This window comes from Muscardinus avellanarius, assembly GCF_963383645.1.
Source record: "Muscardinus avellanarius genome assembly, chromosome: 18".
Lineage (NCBI taxonomy): Eukaryota > Metazoa > Chordata > Mammalia > Rodentia > Gliridae > Muscardinus > Muscardinus avellanarius.
In genome coordinates, this window is record NC_137804.1 from 3,571,758 (window position 1) to 3,595,518 (window position 23,761).

Consider the following 23,761-nt stretch of genomic DNA (forward strand, 5'->3'; position numbering starts at 1 on the left):
GGAGAGGCCGGGGGTGGGCCTGCACAGCGCCCCGCCCCGGGCCCGCCTCCGCCCCCCAGGCCCGCCAACCCGCGCCTCTCCCCGCCCCCTCCTGAGACCGGGAAGACTCGGAGCCAGGGCCGGGGAAGATGGGCCAACTCCAGCGGGGGCCAGTGGGCGCGCCCCGGCCAGAAATAGGTCCCTCCCGCTTCCTTCGCCGCCGCCACCCACAGGCCCTGTCATTACGCGGGCGGCCAGCTCCACACCCTGCCAGCCGGCGCCTCGCTGGGGTCGCCGTGGTGCTGCAGAGAATGGCCTTCATCCCCGAAAAGGGATCCGCTGAGGTCCCCGGGCTGCGGCGGCGGGGTACCACGCCGAGCCGCTCTGCTTCCTGGGTGGGTCTGATTGATTTCCTCTGGAAACAGAGACACCGGCACCCATTCGGAGGTTTGTAGAGAACAATACCCGACTTTGTTCAAAGGACGTCTTCCCTGCGGCTGGGAGGTGTCCGCCCCCAGGGATGCTTTTCATGGAAGGGGGTGGGTAGCAGGTGCAGGAAGCTCACCATTGAAACCCCCCACACACACACACACTCCCCAAAGCCCCACAGATTGGTGCATCAGAGGTCAGAGGAGACCGCCAGGGCCCCTTCTTCCAGTGGCCTTCCAGGGGGCTGTCTGGACAAGCCCCCCCCCCCATGTGGACATCCCTCCACCAATTCTCAATTCTTGAGACCTGGAAACCTTCCTTACTGGATGCCCAGACATCCCTGGGGAGGTCCAGGGAACCTGCCACCATCACCCCTTGGTAGACCTGGGCTCTGGTTGCGGGAGAACCCCAAAAGGCCCTTGAGGATGGAAGGTGCCAGGCTCCTCAGCAAAGCCACCCAGGTCTCCTGGACTGAAGCTTGCTGGCCCCCACCTGGAGACAGAGGCTGGGCTCAGGGGACAGCTGGAGAGCAGTCCTCCCATCCCTGAGAGTAGAGCGGTCTTCTGAATTTGGAGCGCCTCTGCTGTGCCTGTCCTTCCTCACAAGAGCGGGGCTGGCCGTGGTCTGCCACTCCACTCCATCCTGTGGCCCAGGGCAGACAGGTCAGAGCCCTCCTCGGTTTCCTGCCTCCAGCTCAGGGCCATATTTGGGTTTTGTGGAGGGCTGAGCCAGTTCACCCTAGCTGGCTGGCCTGACTTTGGACTCAGCCTGGGGCGTGGGGGCGATGCCAGCACTTGCTATGGCATCTCTTCAGCCAGCTACGTCTTCATGTTGTCTCTCAGCTCTGAGTCCTGGGCCCCGAACCAGAGCATCCTCTGGGACTCTGGCCTCTTCTCTGCCCCCAGGAACCCGCAGTGGGGTTGTAGCTGGCTCTGCCCTTGCATTCCCCAAACCCACCTCAAACAGGCCCTCCTCTGGCCTTCAGCCCACACACAGGAGCCGAAGCCTCCTCCCTGGCCCGGGGTTATTGGGCAGGATGGGCTGACTCAGAGCTGGCCGTATAACCAGGTTCTGCCAGAAAGGAGGGCCGGCCACGCCCTGCCCGGAGCGGGCTGTGCTGACCTGTGGGTCAGGCCTCTGTCCTGCACGCCCCCTCCCTGCTGTCCACGTGCCTCCTCCCTCTCTGCTGGGGGTGAGTCTCAGTGCTGACTGGATTCTGGGGGGGGGGCAGGGGTGAGGGAGGCACAGCAGAAGGCTGTAGAGGGGACCACAGAGCGGCAGGATCCTGTTCCCTCAACTCCCAGGACGTGCTATGTGGGCCAGCCCTGGCCGGGCACCAAAATCACCCTCCCTGGAAGCCGCTCTCAACTACCTCGGCAAGATGTCCTAAGAGCCTAGTGACTCAGCGCTCTGTGACGAGCTCCCTTTGGGTATACTAAGGGCCCATGCATGTCCAAGCCTGGCCTTGGAATGGCAGAGCTCCAGGCACCTCACCAACCCCAACCGGGCCCCCCACCCCGAGTCTTCAGGGGACACAGGAAAGAAATCTAGTGTTAGGGCCAGTGTGTCTGAAGCCACTTCCCGTAGCACCCTCCCACCCCCAATCCTGGAGGCCGGGGAAGGGGGTTATCAACCCAAGAATGTCAACTTTCAGGATGACCAGGCTCTGGGTGGCTTCAGAGCTGGCTCTGTGCAAACCTTCCCCATGAAACTCGAACACAGGCAAGCCTGGGTTTATCTGGCCAAGTCCATCCTCAGTGTCTATATCCATCGCCCCGTCCCCGGGCACCCCACTGAGAGGGCTCTTGAAATCTTGGCTTTGATAGTTACCTCATCTCTCTCTAATGGAGAGCTGCTTGGAATAGGATGAAGAACCAGTTGTCAAGTACCTGGCACCAAGAAGTGCCTGCTGAGGGGTCTGAGCTGGAATCCCCTCTCTCCTACCCTCTCCTCCCCAGCCTCCCCTACAGCTCCTGGGAGAGAAGAGCGCCTCCCCTGAGCACCCTCCCGAGGGCCCTGGGCCAGGCCCACGTGCAGCAGGAAGGAGAGGGAAGGTCGCCTCCCTCCCGGGGCAGATGTGGCAAAGGGAGGGTCCCGGGCCGCATCAGGAAGACACACCTGACCACACAGGAATCCAGGGAACCACCGTAGGTCACAGGGTTCCGGGAACTCTTGGCAATCCCAGGACAGTGTGGGGTTAATCGGGGTTACTTTTCCATAATTATATTTGTGGGGCTTTATCAGTGGATGTAACTGTGAGTCTTATTTTACTGTGGATTAAGGTCCTCACACCCCATAGGAGGGGAAGTCGGGAGACTTGTCCCTGGCCTCATCTGAGAAAGAAGATAGACCTCCTCATCGGAGGAAGAAGGTAGTGTGGGAACTGCAGGAGACCAAAACTCATTTGAAAACTGTTCTGCCAACCAGGCATGGTGGTGTACACCTTTAATCCCATTGCTTGGGAGGCTGAGACAGGAGGATCGCAGGTTCAAAGACAGCTTCAGCAGTTAGCGAGAACTTGTTTCCAAATAAAAAATAAAAACAGGTCTGGGGTGTACCCCGAAAGTAGAAATCCCCTCGATATTACAAAAACTAAATAAAATGAAATAGGGCTGGGGGTGTATTTCAGAGGTAGAATGCCCCTGGGTTCAAACCCTAGTCCTGCAAAAAGGAGGAAGAGGAGGAGGAGGAGGAGGAGGAGGAGGAGGAGGAGGAGGAGGAGGAGGAGAGAAAACTTTCTGCCATTTTGCTTATTTGATAAATATTTTTGAGCACCTACTGTGTACTAGACACTGTCTTAGAGTTTCAAGAATCATCAGTGTGAGCGGGGCATGGTGGTGCACACTTCTAATACCAGCATTCGGGAGGCTGAGACCGGAGGATGGCAGTTTGCGGACAGCCTCGGCTACTTAGTGAGGTCGTGGCAACTTAATGAGACCCTGTTTCAAAATAAAGAATAAAAAATAGGGCTGGGGGGTGTCGCTCGGTGGTCGAATGCCCCTGGGTTCCATCCCAAGACCCGCAAAAAAAAAAAAAAAAAAAAATCTCATCAATGTGCAAACATACCAAAACCCCTGCAGTCCTGGAGCTTAAACTAATAGGAAGAAAAGAGACACTACAAGAAACGTAAGAAATGAATCCTTTAGTGTATTAGAAGGTGCTAAGAAAGTGGAAACCAAAGTCAGGGAAGGGGTCAGGACTCGATTTTAAATAGCTTGGACAGGCTGGGGAGATGTATTCGGGCAGACTCGGGGGAAGTGAGCGCGTGAGCCATTTAGGGGCATCTGGGGCAGAGGAGCCCAGTGGCAGAGAGTGGGCAGTGCCAGGGCGTAGGCGGGAGCTGGCTGGGCTGTTGGAGGCTGCAAGGAGGTGAAGGCACAAGCTGAGAGTAGGAGGTGATAATGCCAATGGACAGGGACACACAGGGCGTGTGGCTACAGCCGTGATCTTGGGGATATAGCGGCACCAGGACCTGGCCCTGCTTGCCGGGGAAGGGCTTCCATTCTTGCCCTGGGAGACATGGGGAGCACTGGGAAGGTTTCAAGCCATGGAGGCCTGTGGCCCGACTCCTGCTTTAAGAAAATCCCCCTGGCTGGGCGTGGTGGGGCACACTTGTAATCCCAGGACTTGGGAGGCTGAGACAGGAGGATCACAGGTTTGCAGCCAGCCTCAGCTACTTAGTAAGGGCCTCATTGTGAGATCCTGTTTCAAAATAAAAAATAAAATAAAAGGTAGAATTGACAAGACTTACTGGTGAATGAAGAAGGATAAGAAAGGGGTACCCTGGGTCCAGTTCCCTGTAACACACACACACACACACACACACACACACACACACACACACTCACAGAACATTATGAGCTGGGAGTGGTGGCGCACGCTTGTAATCTCAGTACTTGGAGGCTGAGACGGGAGATTCAAAGCCAGCCCTGGCAACTTAGAGAAGCCCTCAGCACCCAGCAACAAGATGGAAAATTGGGTGGGGGCATAGCTTGGAGGAGAATGCCTCTGGGTTCAATCCTTGGGGGGGGAGGGGGGGAGGGAGAGGGGGAGGGGAGAGGGAGGGAGAGGGAGGGAGAGGGAGGAAGAGGGGGAGGGGAGAGGGAGGGAGAGGGAGGGAGAGAGGGAGAGGGAGGAAGAGGGGGAGGGGAGAGGGAGGGAGAGGGAGGGAGAGAGGGAGAGGGAGGAAGAGGGAGAGAGGGAGAGAGAGAGGGAGAGGAAGAGGAAGGGAGAAGGAGAGAGGGAGGGGGAGGGAGAGAGGGAGGGGGAGGGGGAGGGAAAGAAAGGAATATCCCTCTGCTGCTGGAGGAAGTCTCCTCACCATGGCGGAAGCAGGTAGGAGCTGAAGCTGCTGTACCAGGAGGACTCTGGGAGAGTAAGTAATTCAGGTTGGAGTAGATGGCGGCTCAGGCCTCGGTGGTGGGAGAGAAGGTGGTGAAGGGGGAACTATTCCTTCCAGAAGCATTTTTTAAAATTATTTATTTATTTATTTATTTTTGTACTACTGGCGATGAAACCCAGGGGCATTCTACCTCCAAGCTACACCTCTAGTCCTATTTTTTTCTTCTTTATTTTGAAACAGGGTCTCACTGAGTTGCAGAGGGCCTCACTAAGTAGCTGAAGCTGTCCTCAAACCGCAATCCTCCTGTCTCAGCCTCCCGAATGCTGGGGTTACTAGCGTGCGCCACCACGCCGCCGGCGTATCCGGAAGCATTTTGATGTCGAGCCGGCAGGATTTACTGGTGGGGCTGTGAGGGCAAGAGAGGCCACAGGTTGGCCCCAGGGTTTGGGCAGGGCAGCTAGAGCAGAAGAAGGAGCCACGGGGAGCATTTGGGCACACCAGGGTGCCAAGGAGAGATATCAAGTACAAGATGGGTGTACAAGCCAGGAGTTGACATGGACTAGAGATAAGATTTACGATCTGATTCAAAATATGTTTGAAATGCCTTTCAGCTGGGCGTGGTGGCATGCCTGTAATCTCAGTACTTGGGAGGCTGAGGAAGGAAGTTCACAAATTCCTGGCCAGCCTCAGCTACTTAGTGAGGCCCTCTGCAAATTAGTGAGACCCTGTTTCAAAATAAAAAATGAAAAGTAGGGCTGCGGGTGTAGCTCAGAGGTAGAATGCCCCTGGGTTCAATCCCCAGTACTGCAAAAAATATTTAAATTCAAAATGAAAAATAATTATGATTTTTAAAAAGGAGGTCTGGGAGCCAGGCGTGGTGGTGCATGCTTGTAATCCCAGCATTTGGGAGGCTGAGACAAGAGGACTGAGATTCACCGCCAGCCTCAGCTACTTAGTGAGGCCCTCTGCAGCTCAGTGAGACCCTGTTTCAAAATAAAGAATAAAAAATAGGGCTGGAGGTGTACCTCAGAGGTAGAATGTCCCTGGGTTCTGTTAAGTTGGGTCCTGCACTCATGTGACTTTGTGTCACATGACCTCTGCAGGGCAAGGGAGGGGCTGAAACCCCCACGAGAATTGGGCATTCCCGCGAGTAAACCCCCATCTCGCGAGATGCATGCCTTTAAAAGGAGAGCCCGTGTCCTCTAGCTTCGGACAGGCGCGCGGGCCCCACGGTGCCTCGCCCTGATCCCCGGGAGAGCCGTGCCATTAAAACTTTACATGCCACGTGTACCGGACCTCTCTCGTGTTTTTCACACTCCGCCGTATGCACATTATTTTTTATTTTACTCGCATTTAATTTTTTATTTTACTTATCATTTGGTGCCGAACCGGGAGAACTCTTGGGTCCCTCCCCATTTTTTTTCCTTTTTTTTTTTTTTCTGTTTTCTCGTTTTATTTTTACTCTCTTTTTGAGCCCCGGACTCTCCGACCCGCCAGCAGCTGACTGTGAGGTCCCACACCAGCGCTCCGCTTGCAGGCGTTGCTCCCACCACTGCCGCTGCTGCTGCCCCGTGCCTGCCCGGACCGTAAGCCATCTTTCCAGCCCCGAGCTCTGCTGAGAGCTCACGGCCATCTTTTCAGCCCCGCGCTCTGCTGAGAGCTCAAGGCCGTCTTTCTGGCCCCGCGCTCTCCGGGAGAGCTGGCGGCCTTCTTCCCGCCCCGGGCTCTGCTGAGAGCTCGCGGCCATCTTTCCAGCCACGAGCTCTGCTGAGAGCTCGCGGCCATCTTTCCAGCCACGAGCTCTGCTGAGAGCTCACGGCCATCTTTTCGGCCCCAAGCTCTGCTGAGAGCCGGTGGCCATCTTTTCCCGCCCATGTGCTCTCTTCCGGAGCGCCGGCGGCCATCTTCCGCGGCCACCACCGCCGGGGCGTGCAGGCTCCACCGGCCGCCAGGCTGCTAGTTCCACCCGCCCGGAGCCAGGCTCCTTGGGTGATGCTGGCACCTGTTCTACTTGCTGACCTCCTGCACGGGCCAGGACCTCTGCCTGCTGCTTGGACCTCCTAAAACCACCGTTCCCGCCTGCCCACGCCGCCCGCCGCTGGAATGGGACCGCGCCGCCTGCAGACTGCGCCACGCCGTGTACCTATGTTTTCTCCGCGCCTGACATTGCTTAGACCCGCCTGCCGGGGCCGCCTGCCTCCTCCATCTAGGCGGCCGCCACTCTGCTAAACAGCCCCCAGCCCGCGCTCCAGCTGGTTCCTCCACTCGGACTCGCGCCCTGGCGCCCTTCACCCTGTGCCCGCCCACCCCCGCTGCCTGGGCCTGGCCATTCCGGTAAGCAGCCACATGGAATTACTGGGGGATGGGGTCGCCAGCTTTGGCCCGCCATCTTGGACACGTGGAATCACTGGGGGGCCGCCATCTTGGCCCCACTATCTTTAACCCCTCCCACCTCATGGCCTCACTGGAGGCCTCGCCATCCTTAACCCCTCCCATCTCATGGCCTCACTGGAGGCCTCGCCATCTTTAACCCCTCCCACCTCATGGCCTCACTGGAGGCCTCGCCATCTTTAACCCCTCCCACCTCATGGCCTCACTGGAGGCCTCGCCATCCTTAACCCCTCCCACCTCATGGCCTCACTGGAGGCCTCGCCATCTTTAACCCCTCCCACCTCATGGCCTCACTGGAGGCCTTGCCATCCTTAACCCCTCCCACCTCATGGCCTCACTGGAGGCCTCACCATCTTTAACCCCTCCCACCTCATGGCCTCACTGGAGGCCTCGCCATCCTTAACCCCTCCCACCTCATGGCCTCACTGGAGGCCTCGCCATCCTTAACCCCTCCCACCTCATGGCCTCACTGGAGGCCTCGTCATCTTTAACCCCTCCCACCTCATGGCCTCACTGGAGGCCTCACAATCTTTAATCCCTCCCACTTTCCACTCCTAACCAATCCTAGGAGTCGGCGGCCATCTTTCCGGCCCGAGCCAGGCAGCTTGGCACTTGCTCTGCCTGCCAACTGCCTGCGCGGGCCAGGACCTCTGCCTGCCGCTTGGACCTCCTAAAGCACCGTTCCAGCTTGGTTCTCCGGTCACCGCCGGGACCTCTGGCCGGTTTGCCCCACCCGCCCCGAGCCAGGCTCACTGGCGGTGCTCCTCGGGGCCCAGCCTCAGCGTCTGGCGCGTGCCTGGAAGCCATTTTGTCTCCACGCCGCGGGCCCGGCAAGCCACGCCGCCTGCGCGCCCCCACTGATCCCGCCAGCCGCCAGTGCCGTCCACACCAGCCACCGGCATCCATGCGCCCCAGCTCCACCACGCCCCCAGCAGCTTCTCAGCGCTTCTGTCGCAGCCAGCGCTGGCTGGCAACACTTCACTCCGGTAAACTGCCTCCTTCCCTTGGTTAGCGGGTTCTGGACTTGGGTCTTCCGGTCCACTGGGACCTTAAAATCCAAGCGCTTGGTGACCCATTGTCCCATGGTCCACTGGGACCACGCTGCGGATGACCAGGTCATCCTCCGGTTTTGAGAAGGAATGAAGACGTTCTTCCCTATCTCTTAACCTCTGTTTCCGAACGATTGAGCAGGGAAATCGGGGACGCCCATTTCCTGTTCTTCGTTTCCACCCGCGAACCAATTATGGGGAGTCGAACCTTTATACTAGCAGATGCCCTGAGAGCCTGTCTGCCTTGATACGAGTTGGGAAATAGGTTGCGGTGGCCCAGGAATAGTTAGGAACTTTTATAAGCGGTCTGGTATCCTTCCAAATGCTCTCCCCCATCAGCTTCCATTTATTTTCCCGCCAGCTGCCATTTTGTGATGGCGCGTAGTCACTGCCTGGTGATGTCACAGTCGCCATCTTGGCCCGCGCCAGACTGCAATTTTGCTGGGCGGCCCGCGTGGGCGCGCCCTAGGTGCTGTGGGAAACGCCGGGGCTGGGGCGACACCCTCTGCCCGTGGGGAGTCTGCGTTGCCATTCTTGCCGGACACCAGCCCCGGGACGCGCTCTTTGTGAGTATAGGTCCGTCACAGCTGACAGAACCTTAACATAGCATCTAAGTTTTAATTCCAGAGAGAAACAGGCGGAAATGGAGCGTACACTCCGACTTTGCCAAAAAGCAGATCCCTGGTAGCTGCCCTTCAGCTGGCGGTGGCGGCTCAGCCCTCTGGAGCGCCACCTAGGTGTGGAGGACTGCAACAACAACTACCTCCAGGAGCCTGCCTCAAGTGGGGCAAAGCCACGCCCACCAATCAGACGGCTCGGCGTGTGGCCAGGAGGGCCACTGGAACAGTGCCCTAGGAAAAGGTTGAGCCCCAGGTGCCTCAACACAGGGGGAGCACCTTTCCAGACCAGGCCCTGCCGCTGGCTCTACTCAGCCTGGCTGAAGACTGACGGCTCCTGGATCCCTCAACCTCCATCCTCTTTGCCAGCTCAGGGTAGCTCTCCAGGTACTGAGTAAACCAGTCTCCTTTTTGGTCGCCTGCTCAATCTCATGATTTGTTTTTTTCTTTAATAGCCCTTGCCTGTTCAAGCCTCCTCAAGCGCACATCACTAAGCTGTCCAGGGTAACCTCCAATTCGCACTGCAGCTATGCACCCACCTGCACCACTTCTGGGGGACTGGACTCCCAACTCCTCCCGGCCTGGGGCCCCTGACAACGCCCCTTGACAGCAGGAAGAAGCTAGAGGGTCCAACGTCATCCATTATCCCTACCATCAAAAGGCCGGAATGTTAAGTTGGGTCCTGCACTCATGTGACTTTGTGTCACATGACCTCTGCAGGGCAAGGGAGGGGCTGAAACCCCCGCGAGAATTGGGCATTCCCGCGAGTAAACCCCCATCTCGCGAGATGCATGCCTTTAAAAGGAGAGCCCGCGTCCTCAAGCTTCGGACAGGCGCGCGGGCCCCACGGTGCCTCGCCCTGATCCCCGGGAGAGCCGTGCCATTAAAACTTTACATGCCATGTGTACCGGACCTCTCTCGTGTTTTTCACACTCCGCCGTACTCACTTATTTTTATTTTACTCGCATTTAATTTTTTATTTTACTTATCAGGTTCCATCCCCAGTACCGCAAAAAGTGTGTGTGTGTGGGGGGGGGTTGGGGTATAGCCTGGAGGTAGAATGCCACTAGGTTCAACTGAGTTTAATCCCAGAATCACAAAATAAATCAATAAATCCCTAAAGATTTATTTATGTCAAGTAATGCCTATGAGAGTCTATTTTGGTATGTTATTTCTGAAGGTCAATTTGGCAACATCTCAAATACTAAAAGGTGCATATCCTTTGGCCAAGCAAGTTTATAATACTATCCCACAGAAATATGATACAGCTATACGGAGAACGCAGGAATATGAACAAGGTCGTTCATACATTATTTATACAAGCAGAAAGAAAGCTGCTAGCCGGGCGTGGTGGCGCACGCTTGTCATCCCCGCGCTTGGGAGGCTGAGACAGGAGGATCGCGCGGGTTCAAAGCCAGCCGCGCGCGCTGGCTTAGGAGACCCTGTTTCCAAATAAAAATGTAAAAATAGGTCTGGGAGTGTAGCCCGGAGGTAGAAGGGCTTCCAGGAACCCCAGTACCACCAAAAAAAAAAAAAAAAAAGAAAGAAAGAAAAAGAAAGAAAGCTGCTAGGCCGGGCGAGGTGATGCACGCTTGCAATCTCCATGCTTGGGAGGCTGAGACAGGAGGATCGCGCGGGTTCAAAGCCAGCCTCAGCTAATTAGTGAGGCTCTCAGCAACTTAGTGAGACCCTGTTTCCAAATAAAATATAAAATGGGTCTGGGAGTATAGCCCGGAGGTAGAAAGCCTCTGGGTTCAACCCCCAGTAACACCATAAATAAATAAATAAATAAATAAAGACTAAAAGCTAGGGCTGGGGGGTGTAGCTCGGAGGTACAATGCCCCTGGGTTCCAGCCCCAGTATTGAAAAAAAAAAGAAAGCTGCTAAGAAAAGCAAATGGCAGAATCACATGCATGGCTTGGTAATGTCATTTGTGGTGTTTTTTTTCTTTTTATTTTCAGTACTGGACATTGGACCCAGGGGCATTCAACCTCTGAGTACACTCCCAGCCCTATTTTTTTATTTTTATTTGAAACAGGGTCTTGCTAAGTTGCAGAGGGCCTAACTAAGTAGCTGAGGCTGGCTGCAAACCTGTGATCCTCCTGTCTCCGCCTCCCAAGTACCTGGAGTTATAAGCGTGCACCACCAAGCCCAGCTCGATTTTGTTTTTGCTTTACTATGATAATATACAACTTCTGAAATGTAAATGGGGGGGGGGTTTAAAGGGCAAAAGAAGTGTGTGGGACTCAGAGAGAAATAAACAGGGGTCCTGTGAAGAGGGCCTCTCAGGAGGAATTCCCTTCCGGCCCAGGAAGCCTCCCCGCCTTTCCCCAGGTGGCCTGGGCCTTTGTCAGGGACAGGCCAGAGCCAGTACCCAGCAAGCCAGAGAGCGCTCAGAGCCTGGATGTGGGGCTGGGTGGGATCAGGGAGCCAGAGAGTTTAGCAGGCAGAGGGGCAGAGGATACAGGCTGGGGTGCCCAGAGAGGTGGGGAGGGCCAGGGAGGTGGGCATGTCAACCAGGGAAGGGTGCAGTGGCCAATACCTTTGGGGTCCCAGGCACCTGGGGGTCAGGCACAGGACCCACACCTTGGCACTGTAGGCTCCCAGCTTTGGGGGGAAGAGTGGGGCTGGGGAGAGCCAGAGCAGGACCATCCCACCAGTATCAGGTGCAGCTCTCAGTGCAGAGCGGCCAGAAGGGGCGGACGAGAGTCAGGCCCAAGCAGAGATGCAGGGGTGGTCTAGTTCTGTGGGCAAGAATCCTGTCCAGGCTGTCCTCAAACCGGCAATCATCTTGTCTCAGCCTCCCAGATACTTGGATTACAGGCGTGCACCACCGTGCTGGACCCTTGGTACCTCTTTCTTATCCTTCTTCATTCACCAGCAAGTCTTGTCAATTCTACCTTTTATTTTATTTATTTTTACTTTTTGAGCTACTGGTGATGGAACCCAGGGGCATTCTACCTCCGAGCCACACCCCTAGCCCTATTTTTTATTCTTGTTTGTTTGTTTGTTTGTTTGTTGGTACTGAGAATGGAACCCAGGGGCATTCTACCTCTGAACTACACTCCCAGCTACATTTTTTTATGGGGGGGGGGTACTGGGAATAGAACTCAAATGCATTCTACCTCTGAGCTACACCCCAGCCCTATTTTTTTTTTTTTTTTTTTTTTTTTTTTGCTGGTCTGGGGATCGAATCCAGGGGCATTTGACCTCCGAGCGACACCCCCTACCCTATTTTTTATTCTTTATTTTGAAACAGGGTCTCACTAAGTAGTTGCGGCTGTTCGGGAACCGCGATCCTCCGGTCTCAGCCTCCCAAATGCTGGGATGACAAGCGTGCGCCACCACGCCCGGCTCCAATTCTACCTATCAGATCTCTCTGCAACCCAATTCCCTCGCCCTCATCCAAGCTCCTGTATCTCCTTCCTTAACTCTGAAATTCATACCAAATTGATCTCCTGGCGCTCCTCGCCACAGGCCCTCTGCTCTCAGAGCAACCAGAGTGACCTTAGTAAATCAAGACTGTGGCATCCTCTCTGCATGACTTACCCTTTCTTCCTTCTCCTTTGGCTCGCTCCTACTCAAAAAAATTTTTTTTTTCTATGAAAAATCCTGAGGCGGAGCCAGGCGTGGTGGCGCACGCTTGTAATCCCAGCATTCAGGAGGCTGAGACAGGAGGATCAGGGTTCACAGACAGCCTCAGCTACTTAGCAAGGCCGTTCACAACTCAGCGAGACACTGTTTCACACTGTTTCAAAAATAAAAAAGACTACTAAATAGGGCTGGGGGTGTAGCTCAGAGGTACAATGTCTCAGGATTCCATCCTCAGTACTGAAAAAAAAAAAAAAAAAAAACCAGACAGGACGATGGCAAGTTCAAGGCCAGCCTTAGTAACTTGCTGAGACCCTCAGCAGCTTGGCAAAACCTTGTTTTAAAGTAGAAAATAAACACCAGGCGTGGTGGCGCACGCTTGTCATCCCCGCGCTTGGGAGGCGGAGACAGGAGGATCGTGCAGGTTCAAAGCCAGCCTCCCTGGCTTAAGAGACTCTGTTTCAAAAAAAAAAAAAAAAGGTATAAAATAGGTCTGGGAGTGTAGCCCGGAAATAGAAGGGTTTCCAGGAACCCCAGTACCACCAAAAAGCAAAAAAAAAAAAAAAAAAAAAAAAAAAAAAGTAGGAAGTAAAAGGCCTAGGGGTGTAGCTTGGAGGTAAAACATCCCTGGGTTTAAAACAAATGAACAAACCAAATAGCAACAACAAAACCCAGTGCATAATTCACATACAGTAAAATCCATCTTTTATAGTGTACAGTTCTGTGAAGTTTGAGAAATCCAAAGTTATGTATCTACCACCATGACAAAGAGAGAGGATAGTTGCATCACCCCCCCAATTCCTTCATGCCCCTTAATAGCCAATCCTAGCCTCCATCCCCAGCTCCTGGCAACCCCTGATCTGTTTTCTGTTTTGCATGCTTTGGACTGCCCTGAACATGGTATCATTCAGTAGGTATGTAGCCTTTTGAAGGTTGGCTTCTTTTACTAGCATTATGCATTTGAGATTCATCTGTGCTGTTGCATCAAAAGTCTGTTTCCTTTTTATTGTTGAGTAGTATTCCATTGTATAGATATACCACAGTTTATCTGTTCACCAGTGGGTAGGACATTGGAGAGTTTTGCTGGTTTGGGATGATTCTGAATAAAACTGCCACGAACATTTATGTATAAGGTTTTGCGTGCGACTAGTTTTCATTTCACTTGGGGAAACACCTGCAGTGGAAATTTTATGTACATCACTTTTGTAAGAAACTGTCAAACTATTTTGCAGGGTTGCAGCACGAGTTTATCTTCCCGTTCACAACATAGGAGAGAATCCCGGTTGCTCGCCGTCCTCACCAGCACTAATTTGGTTTCTTTATTCGAGAGATGTATCTGTTTGCTTTTGCCATTCTACTACGTGCGCAGCTGTATAGAATCGTGGTTTTAATTGGCACTCCCTTGATGACTAACGCTGATGAGTCTACTCATGCTCTGAAATCTCTGCCTGCTCGTCCAGGACGCCAGCCGCTCCCCCTGCAAAGTTCCTGCCCTGCTTTGGGACTCTAGGACCCACACCACTGACATCACTCTTGGGCTTCTTCCTTCTTCTGACATCCTCAGCTCCGGAAAGTAAGGACCGGGAACCTTTACACAGTGCAGGTTCAAAGAGTGAACGCACAGTCTCTGAACAAATTAAAGAGGGGCGGAGGTGGCAGACAGACCCGGAACGTGGTTCTGCCCTCTGACCAGCCGGTCTCCATCCACCAACCCTTCCCCGCGCTGTCTCACCCTCGGCTCGCTTTTTTTTTTTTTTTTTTGTGGTACTGGGGGTGGAACCCAGAGGCTTTCTACCTCCGGGCTATACTCCCAGCCCTATTATATATATATATATATATATATATATATATATATATATATATATATATATATATTTTTTTTTTTTTTTTTAATTTGGAAACAGGGTCTCACTAAGTTGCTGAGAGCCTCACTAAGTAGCTGAGGCTGGCTTCGAACCTGTGTGATCCTCCTGTTTCAGCCTCCCAAGTGCAGGGATTACAAGCGTGTGCCACCACGCCCGGCTTTCGGCTCACTTTTATTTATTTTCTTTTTTTTTTTTTTTTTTTTTTTTTTGCGGGTCTGGGGATGGAACCCAGGGGCATTCGACCTCCGAGCTACACCCTCTGCCCTATTTTTTATTCTTTATTCTGAAACCGGGTCCCACGGAGTTGCGGAGGGCCTCACTAAGTAGCCGAGGCTGTCCGCGAACCGCGATCCTCCGGTCTCGGCCTCCCGAATGCTGGGATGACAAGCGTGCCCACCACGCCGGCTTTGGGCTCACTTTTAAACCCAGCGGGGCGGTCGGAGTTTGCGCCCCGAGCTCGGGAGCCCCACCCCAGCGGGGGGGGGCCGGCGGAAGCGGAAGTGCGGCCCGGAGCGCCTGGCGTCTCGGTTGCCATGGAGACCGGGAGCCCGAAGGGAAGGCGGTCCCCGCCGTCCCAGACCTGCGAGAATGAGGGGCCCGCGCGGGGCTCCCGCAGCCCCGGCCAGTCCGGCCGGAAGTCCTCCCGGCTGTCCTCCCTGGCCTCCCTGGCCTCCGAGCGCGGCCGCCCGCACCTCCCGGGCCGGCCCCGCCGCGTCGGCTCCCTGGGGCTCCCGCCGCGCCCCGAGCCGCAGCCGCTGCGCCCGCGCCCCGCCTCGCGGCGCACGCAGGACATCTCGCACCTGCTGGCCAGCGTCTTCCGCAGCCTGTACTCCACGGCGGGCATCGGCGAGGAAGTGAGCGCCAGCCTCATCCAGGCCCGCGGCAGCGAGAACGCGCGCCACGAGGCCTTCGTGGAGCAGCTGCGGCAGGTGCCCGGCCGCCCGCGGGGTCGGGGCTCTGTCCGCGCGCGCGCGTGCCCGCGCCCCGCGGCTAGCCCCTTTGGCATCCGTGCCCAGATGTGCGGAAGCATCCTCGGTCCCTGGCACGGGAGCTCGACTTCCTCCTCTGCCCTAGGAGGAAGCCAGCTGGCGGCGATCTTGCTGAAGCGCCTTCATCTTAGGGCACCGCCTCCCCCGCCCCGGACCTCCCCCGGGCCTGCCTCCCGGGGTCCCCTCTCTCCACCCCCTCTGCCCGGGAGCAGAGGGCAGAGGCCGCAGCCCAGCCCCAGCCCCAGCATTCGTTCCTTCATTTTCTTTTATTTGGTACTGGAGGTTGAACCCAGGGGCATTCTGCCTTCGAACTACATCCCCAGCCCTTTTTATGTTCTTTCTTTCTTTCTTTCTTTATTTATTTATTTATTTATTTTTGTGGTACTGGGGATGGAGCCCAGGGGCATTCTACCTCCGAGCTATACCCCCAGCCCTATTTTTTTTTATTATTTATTTTGAAATAGGGTCTCACTGAGTTTTGTTAAGTAGTAGTTGAGGCTGTCCGCAAACAGTGATCCTCCTGTCTCAGCCTCCCAAATGCTGGAATTACAAGTGTGCGCCGCCATGCCCGGCTTTTATCTTTTATTTTTGAAACAAGGTGCTGGTAGGTTGCTGAGGGTCTGCCTAAGTTACTAGTCTGTCCTCGAACCTGGTATGTGATAATACTTTTTTTGTGTGTGGTACTGGAAATTGAACCCAGAGCCATTCTACCTCCAAGCTACATTTCCAGCCTTATTTATCTATCTATTTATTTATTTATTATGGTACTGGGATTGAACCGAGGGGCATTTTACTACTGAGCTACATTCTCAGCCCCATTTTATTTATTTATTTATTTATTTATTTATTTATTTATTTATTTAGTGGTACTGGGGATGGGACCTAGGGGCACTCTACCTCTGAGCTACACCCCCAGCCCTATTTTTTATTCTTTATTTTGAAACAGGGTCTCACTGAGTTGCAAAGGGCCTCACTAAGTAGCTGAGGCTGTCTGTGAATCGCGATCCTCCTGTCTCAGCCTCCCGAATGCTGGGATTACAAGCGTGCGCCACCCTGCTGGCTCATAAGCTGTCTTTAACAATGCCTGTACTGGCGAGCTCTTGTTTCTTGATTTGAGACTTTGTACGTGTGTGTGTGTGTGTGTGTGTGTGTGTGTGTGTGTTGCTAAAGATTGAACCACGAGGTATTCTTCCTTTAAGCTACATCCCCAGCTCTATTTTATTTTAATTAATTAATTTATTTATTTATTAATCTATTTTTGTGGTACTGGAGATTGAATCCAGTGGTATTCTACCTCCAAGCTACACCCCCATCCCTATTTTTTATTCTTTATTTGAGACAGGGTCTCACTAAGTTGCAGAGGACCTCTCTAAGTAGCTGAGGCTGGCCATGAGCCTGCGATCCTTCTATCTCAGCCTCCAAGTACTGGAATTACAAGCGTGCACCGCCATGCTTGGCTTTATTTTTATTTTGAAGCAGGATATCGCTAGGTTGATGTGAGCCTCATTCAGTACTTGCTGAGGCTGTCCTTGAACCTGAGGTCCTCCTGTCTCCGGCTCCCAAGTACTGGAGTTACATGTGTGTATCACCACGCCCCAATTCCTTGAGACTTCTGAATTTGAAAACATGGACCAGAAGCTTGGCTGGCTGGTTATTCTATATTCTTGAGGTGTGTGGTGAGCAGCCGGGTTGGGGGCTCCGGATGCAGACTCTCTGGTAGAGTTTGGGGGCGGGGGTTGGTGATTAGCAGTCAACACCTGTAAAGGGAACAGAGAAAGCAGCTTTGAACCACAGGAGAAGCTGAACTGTGGCAGGGCCTAGTAAACCTTGGCAGACTCGCTCTGGGGAGAATGTGGCCTGCCGGGGTTTCTCTTTTTGTATCTGAATGGCCAGACCTTTGTACCTAGGGCTGGCTGTCCGTCACTGGATGTGGGTACCACAGCATCAGGGGAGCCCTTGCCAGCAGCTTAAGGCAGACCCCGAAGGGGCTGACTGTCGCTTGTCTGTTGAGGACCTTCTGTGCAGCGAGGGAGCAAGTCGTTTCCTGGACAGGGACCTAGGGGTAGCTTGCATTTGGATTTCACAGCCTGGAGGGCAGCTCTCTCCACCCTGAAGCCCACAGATGCTGCGCCGGGCTTGGCTCTGTGGGTCACCTTTCTGTGAAACCCTTAAGTCATTTGTTTTTACGAGGCTGAGGCTCGGTTTCAATGGTTCTCTGGCTCTTCTGAGCTTCGCTGGAAGCCCTGAGGCACTGGGTGGGGCAGGGGAGAGCTACATGATCTCACTAGATTTCTGTGCACTTAACCATCCCCTTGCCAGATGCGGCAGCTCTACAAGCAGCGGCTGGATGAGGTACAGATGGTGGAGAAGCATATCATCCAGGCCCAAGCACGGGCCCTGGCGGAAACAGAGCGGGCCACGAACCAGGCCAGAGGGCACGTCCTCGAAGCCCTCAAGTTGCCTCCAGGTGTGTATGAAGAACTCCGTGAGCCGGGCGCGGTGGCGCAAGCTTGTCATCCCAGCATTCGGGAAGTTGAGACTAGAGGATCGCACATGTTCGAAGCCAGTTTCTCTGGCTTAAGGGACCCTGTTTCCAAATAAAATATAAAAAGTAGGTCTGGGAGTATAGCCTGGAGGTAGAAGGGTTCCATCCCCTGTATCACCACCAAAAAAAAAAAAAAAAAGAATAAAAAAATAGGCCTGGGGGTGTAGCTCAGAGGTGGATGCCCATAGGTCCCATCCCTAGTATCGCAAAAAAAAAAAAAGAATCCCCATTGTCTGCCCTCGGCTCCCATCTGTTGATATTTTCCCTGATTGCTCCGTTCCCCTCTCTCTTCCTGAACATTTGGAGAGCAGCTCACAGCCATGCTCCTTTCATTAACACAAGTCGTGGTATCACCAGAGTGGAGACGCTGTCGGGCGTCACCAGTGTACACCCTCCAAACACTGGCTTTTCACCCCAGGATCCCATTCAGATTTCGCCAGCCATCCTGCAGCGGCTCCCAGGACCCTGTCCAGAAGTCAGGTGGCGTGGGATGGCCACGGCTCCTTCTGTGGCATGAGTCCTTGACCTCCCCTTGCCTTTCATGTGCTTGACCCTTCCCGACAGACCTTTCCCTCTGTTGTATGGTCCTGTTTGACGTTTCCCCATCGAGAGACCCAGGCCGGGCGTTCTGGGCAGCAGCACCCATAAATCATCTCGTACCCTGCTCTCTGCCCCGTGTGGGGGTACAGGTGCTGCTCACCTCCAGCACGTGAGCAGGCCGGTCTCTGCCACCCTTCCCTATGTCAAGTTCTACAGATTAAAACCAGGCAGGTCGGTGCTCAACTGTGATCCCAGGACTTGGGAGGCTGAGACGAGAGGGTCACAGTTGAAGCCAGCCTCAGCAACGTAATGAAACTCTCAGCAACTTAAGTGAGACCTTGTTTCCAAATAAAAAATAATAATAAAAAGAGCTGGGGGTATAGCTCAGACGTAGAATGCTCCTGGGTTCAATCCCTAGCAACACACACACACACACACACACACACACACACACACACACACTAATGAGGGTTGTTTGGTTGTTTTTGTGTCGGTGTGAGCTCATGAACGTCATCACTACAGTTATATTTATTATCTTTGCTGATGCTTCTGTGGCCCCACCTTTGGCCAGTAAAGTCTTTTCAAGTTGACTCTTGGTTTCTCTGAAAATCAGTTGGTTGTCTTTGGAAACTTCCGTGCTCTCTAGAAGAGTAAGATGTTCCTGGGTCTTTCCTGTCTCAGACCTGGAATCAGCCATTTCCCCAAGAAGTCCTGGTTCCTTCCCTACGCCTCCAAGGACTTAGATCTGTCTTTTTACGTCACTAAAAATCACCATTTTCCAGTGGAGCAGGCAGAAAGGACAGTGCATTCAAGTTCTGGAAGCCTGTCCCATCTGTGACCTGGAAGGGAGGCCTTAGAGGAGGGAGTGTGCAGGGAAAGGCAGTTACACAAGCTGGGCACCTTTGTAATCCCAGTACTTGGGAGCTTGAGATAGGAGGATTACAAGTTCGAGGCCAGCCTCAACTACCTAGTGAGGTTCTTCGCAACTTAGTGAGACCCTGTTTCAACTAAGGAATAAAAAATAGGGCTGAGGATGTAGCTTGAAGGTAGAATACCCCTGGGCTCAATCCCCAGTACCAAAAAAAAAAAAACAAAAAAAAAGCTAGGTGTGTTGGCACATGCCTGTAATCGCAGTACTTGGGAGGCTGAGACAGGAGGACTGCAGGTTAAGGACAGCCTCAGCAGCTTAGCAAGACCCTGTCTTGCTATTTTATTTTTTATTTTGAAACAGGATCTTTCTATTTTATATATACTTTTTGAAACAGGATCTCACTAAATTGTTGAGGGCATTACTAAATGGCTGAGGCAGTCCTCAAACCCTCGATCATCAGATTCCAGCCTCCCAAGTACTGGGGTTATAGGCATGCTACACCAAAATACCTTGCACATGTTTGTCTTTTTAATGAAAGTGCAATCTAATACTGAGAGGGTGGGGGCAGATATCAGCTGGGATGGTTTTCCAATCCCCTTCATTTTATTATTTATTTTACTCAAGATAATATTGTTATAATCAGCAGTTTCTGGTTTCTCAGCCTTCTTCTGCTAATGTGTTTTTCTTTCATTTCAAAAGGAGCAGAAAAGAGCCTTTAATCCAGCTCCACAGATGTGGTCTGGCTCAAAACAAGGTTATCTTAAAAACTGAGATAACTGGTGGTGGGGGGGTTGATGACTTCCCCTGAGACTTTTCTTATCTGAGGCTCTGGGCAGCTTTTCTCTAGATGAGATGGGCAGAAAACAGGCACAACTTCTCCAGACAGAGGGAGAAAGATCAGAGCCCTGCTTCCAGGACATCTTGTGCCTTCATTCCTGCCCCTCGCTGGGACTTTGTCCCTGTATCTTTTGGAAAACGGACTAGCCCAACCCTAAGCCACAGCGTAGGAGCCTCCAGGTCAGCCCAGGAAGCCTCCCCTTCCCAGAGGAGGAAGATGTTACAGGTCCAGCTGGCACAGTCTTTCCAGGGATCTGATAAACAAACTGCCCTGGGCCTCAGGCTGGCAGGGGGAGGACTGTGGAGTGAATAATATAAGACTGAGGAGATACAGCTGCTTATCTTTTGAGATTTCCGGCCGACCATCACCAGGTCTGTGGGAACTGGGCTGACTGTGTCAGGTTCCCTGGCTGCTGCTCTTTGCCAACTTCCGGCCCCCTTGCCCACCGGAGGGGCCACATTTCCCAGAATGCACCTCTGCCCCGGATGGGTGTGTCTACCAAGAGGCCCTGGGTGAATTCTGGGAGGGGAGGCCATTACTCTCCAGGAGCTGTGGTCAGCAGATGACTACTCAGTGGCTGTCACTTCTCGAGAAACCCCCTCCCTTGCTGATGATGGTTTCCCTGACCTTTTCTCCTTCATCCTGTAATCCCCTACATTAGAGCCCTTTCTACTTGATGTACATAGGATGGTTCCTGTTTTCTTGACTATTGCGGTACCTGGGCAACATCGGAATCCTCAGGTAGCATATATGATGGGAAGGGCAGGTATTCCTCACTGTCTCATTGGTTCAAGGAGACTTGTAAAGGGAAAGACTGTCTAAAGGTATCCTGTCTAAGAAAATGCTGGTTAATGGAGCAAGTATCCGTATTTGGAGATCCCTGAGTCTTCCATTTATCCTATTTGGTCCTTATTTTTATCAAACTAATAAATGTACATAGCTCCCCAAACCAAGTAATTTAGAAGAACCTCTAATATAGTATAAAAAGCTTTCTACAAACGTGGTATAAACACACAATGGAATTTTACTAGGTCATAAAGCAGAACAAGCTGGGTGTGGTGGTGCACAATTGTAATCACAGCATGCAGGCGCCCGAGACAGGAGGATCACGGTTCAAGGCCAGCCTCGGCTACTTAACGAGGCCCTTTGCAACTTAGTGAGACCCTGTTTCAAAGAATAAAAAAATAGGGCTAGGAGTGTAGCTCGGAGGTAGAATGCCCCTGGGTTCCACCCTCAGTACTGCAAGAAAATAAAAAATAAAAATTAGGTACTATGCAGGAAAATGGGTGGAACCAGAGACTGTGATGTCATATCCACCGATCTCAGAACACCAAGGGCCAGGCGCTTTCTCCTATGTGAAAGCTGGAGAGAAAATGGAAAACACAGGGGATTTCAGTTAACTGCGGAGAGCGACCAGGGGAAGAGTGGTAGGGAGGAGAAAATGAGGCTTAAGGAAGGGAACAGTCCAAATAGTGTATCTCCGCCCTGGAAGGCGTCCCCACCAAGCTCACTATCGTGTACCCGGAGAGAGGAGCGGAGGAGAGGCAGAGGGAGAGACCCCAAGTGATGGGGCTGTGTGACTGGACCGCTGGGAATCCCGCTCTGATGTATAATTACAGTGAGATACGTACAACAGATAAAAGCATAAAAAAGCCTTCGGCTATCTGTGTTGTTACAAATTTGTCCAAGCATAGGCTTTTTAATACCAAGAGTAAACCCGAATGTAAAAGATGCCCACAGACTTTGAAGTGTCGGTGCAGATGGGCGGGATGTCCGTAGCCAGGGAGGCTCTGCGCCTACGGGGCAGGAGGGACGTGGAGACTTTCTTCCTTCTTTTCAGTTCTGCCACCAGCCTATAGTTGCTCTAGAATACAAAGGCTACTTTAACGGTTTTAACTTTATTTACTTTTTTTTTTTTTTGGTGCTAAGGAGTGAGCCCAGGGACATTTTACCTCTGAGCTACAACCTCAGTCTCTTTTAAAATAATAATAATAACTATTATTATCTTAATTATTGCCATTATTATTTGAAACAAGGTGTAAGTTGCCAGAGACTAGCCTTGAACCTGTTATCCTCCTGTCTCAGCCTCTCAACTACTGTGATTACAGCATGAGCCACTATGCCTGACTTAAAATTGACTTTAACAAGAGTCAGGCGTGGTGGCGCACGCTTGTAATGCCAGTACTTGGGAGGCTGAGATAGGAAGGTTGCAGGTTCAAGGCCAGCCTCAGCTACTTAGTGGGGCCCTCTGCAACTTGATGAGAGTACCTCGGAGGTAGAATGCCCCCCTGGATTCAATCCCCAGTACTGAAAAAAAGAAATCTGTTTTAACAAAAGACTCTCAGACCACTTGCCAATAATAGATATTGCTAGTTTAAATTCTTCTGGATACCTCTAAGTAATATGTTCTTTTTATACTATGTAAAAAATGTCTTCTCTACTGTTTTCTGGCTCATACCAACTTGCCCCTCTGGTGGATGGGATTTTCTCTCGTGTGTCTTCGGGTCGGCCGGGGATCGGCTGATCTCGCTGGGCCTGGCTGGCTGGACCGGATTCAGCTGTGCTTCCTCACAGCTGGGTTCCTTGCTGGAAACTGGGCTCAGCTTCACTCCACAAGGACTTATGCTGGTGTCCAAGATGCAAGAAGGATGCTCTTCTCCAATGATGGCCAGAGCACAAGAGGGAAGGCTTCCTGCACACACACACACACACACTTGGAATCCCTGCCAACATTTCACTGGCCAAAGCGCATCATGAACCCAAAGTCCAGGGTGCAGAAGTGTGTTCTTTCTGCAGTAGCAGGACTGCAGAGTCCAATTGCACGAGGCATGGGTGCAGAGAAGGGTGATCTGGGGCCATTCATTCCCTGTGCCGCGCTCAATTCCATTTCGTCATAGGCTTCTCTGCGTCCCCGCATCTCAGCTCCAGTCGTACCACAACTCACCTCTGCCCAGTGACTGGGCTCCTCGAAGTGGCTGATAAATACCTGCTGTTTAGCATCTGAAGTTACCACAGTATCAGCGTGGCCACGGGGCTCTGGGAAGGGGTGTCCTCACACGGTGGGGGCCCAGGGGTGAAGGGATTTGGGTACAGCTTGAACCGGCTCTGCTCACCCCCTTCTGTGCAGTGAAGACTGTCTTCCGGTGGTGTGTGGACAGCGAGTTGCTGCGGAAACATCATCTGATCTGCCCGGAAGATTACTACAGTGACCCCATGCCGTTTTGCTCTGCGCCTAAAGGTAGCGTAACCGCACCCTCTGAGCCCCGCTGATTGTTCCAGGGACGCCCATAGCAGCAGGTCCCCTTGGCTATCATGTCCTTGTTATAGGCCTTGCCCTTCTTTAATTTATTTATTTTAGGGGTTTGGGGAACTGCGGATCAAACACAGGGGCATTCTACCTCCGAGCTATATTCCCTGCCCTTTTTATTTGTCTATTTTTATTTATATTTTTGTGGTACTGGGGATCAGACCCAGGGGCATTCTACCTACAAGCTACACCCCTATTTAATCCTTTTTTATTTTTTGAAGCAGGGTCTCACTAAGTTGTGAAGGGCCTCACTAAGTTACTGAGGCTGGCCACAAACCTGTCGTCCTCCTGCCTCAGCCTCCCAAGTACTGGGATTACAAGCATATGTCACCACATATGGCTTCATTATTATTTATTTATTCATTCATTCATTCATTCATTCATGGTGGTTCTGGGGATGGAATCCAG

The 23,761-nt window shown here is 52.8% G+C and overlaps 1 protein-coding gene across 1 annotated transcript in view; it reads left to right on the plus strand.

Annotated features, from left to right (window-relative positions):
- Positions 1–128: 128 nt before the first annotated feature.
- Positions 129–23,761, plus strand: part of DLEC1 (DLEC1 cilia and flagella associated protein) — a gene marked incomplete at both ends in the record, with an annotated part of 69,182 nt that continues 45,549 nt past the window's right edge. Inside the window, 5 exons of the mRNA XM_080715865.1 lie at positions 129–374; positions 13,859–13,971; positions 14,739–15,192; positions 17,572–17,719; positions 23,174–23,284. Of these exons, the coding sequence (XP_080571991.1) occupies positions 129–374; positions 13,859–13,971; positions 14,739–15,192; positions 17,572–17,719; positions 23,174–23,284 (1,072 nt within the window). The remainder of the gene's footprint in view (positions 375–13,858; positions 13,972–14,738; positions 15,193–17,571; positions 17,720–23,173; positions 23,285–23,761) is intronic.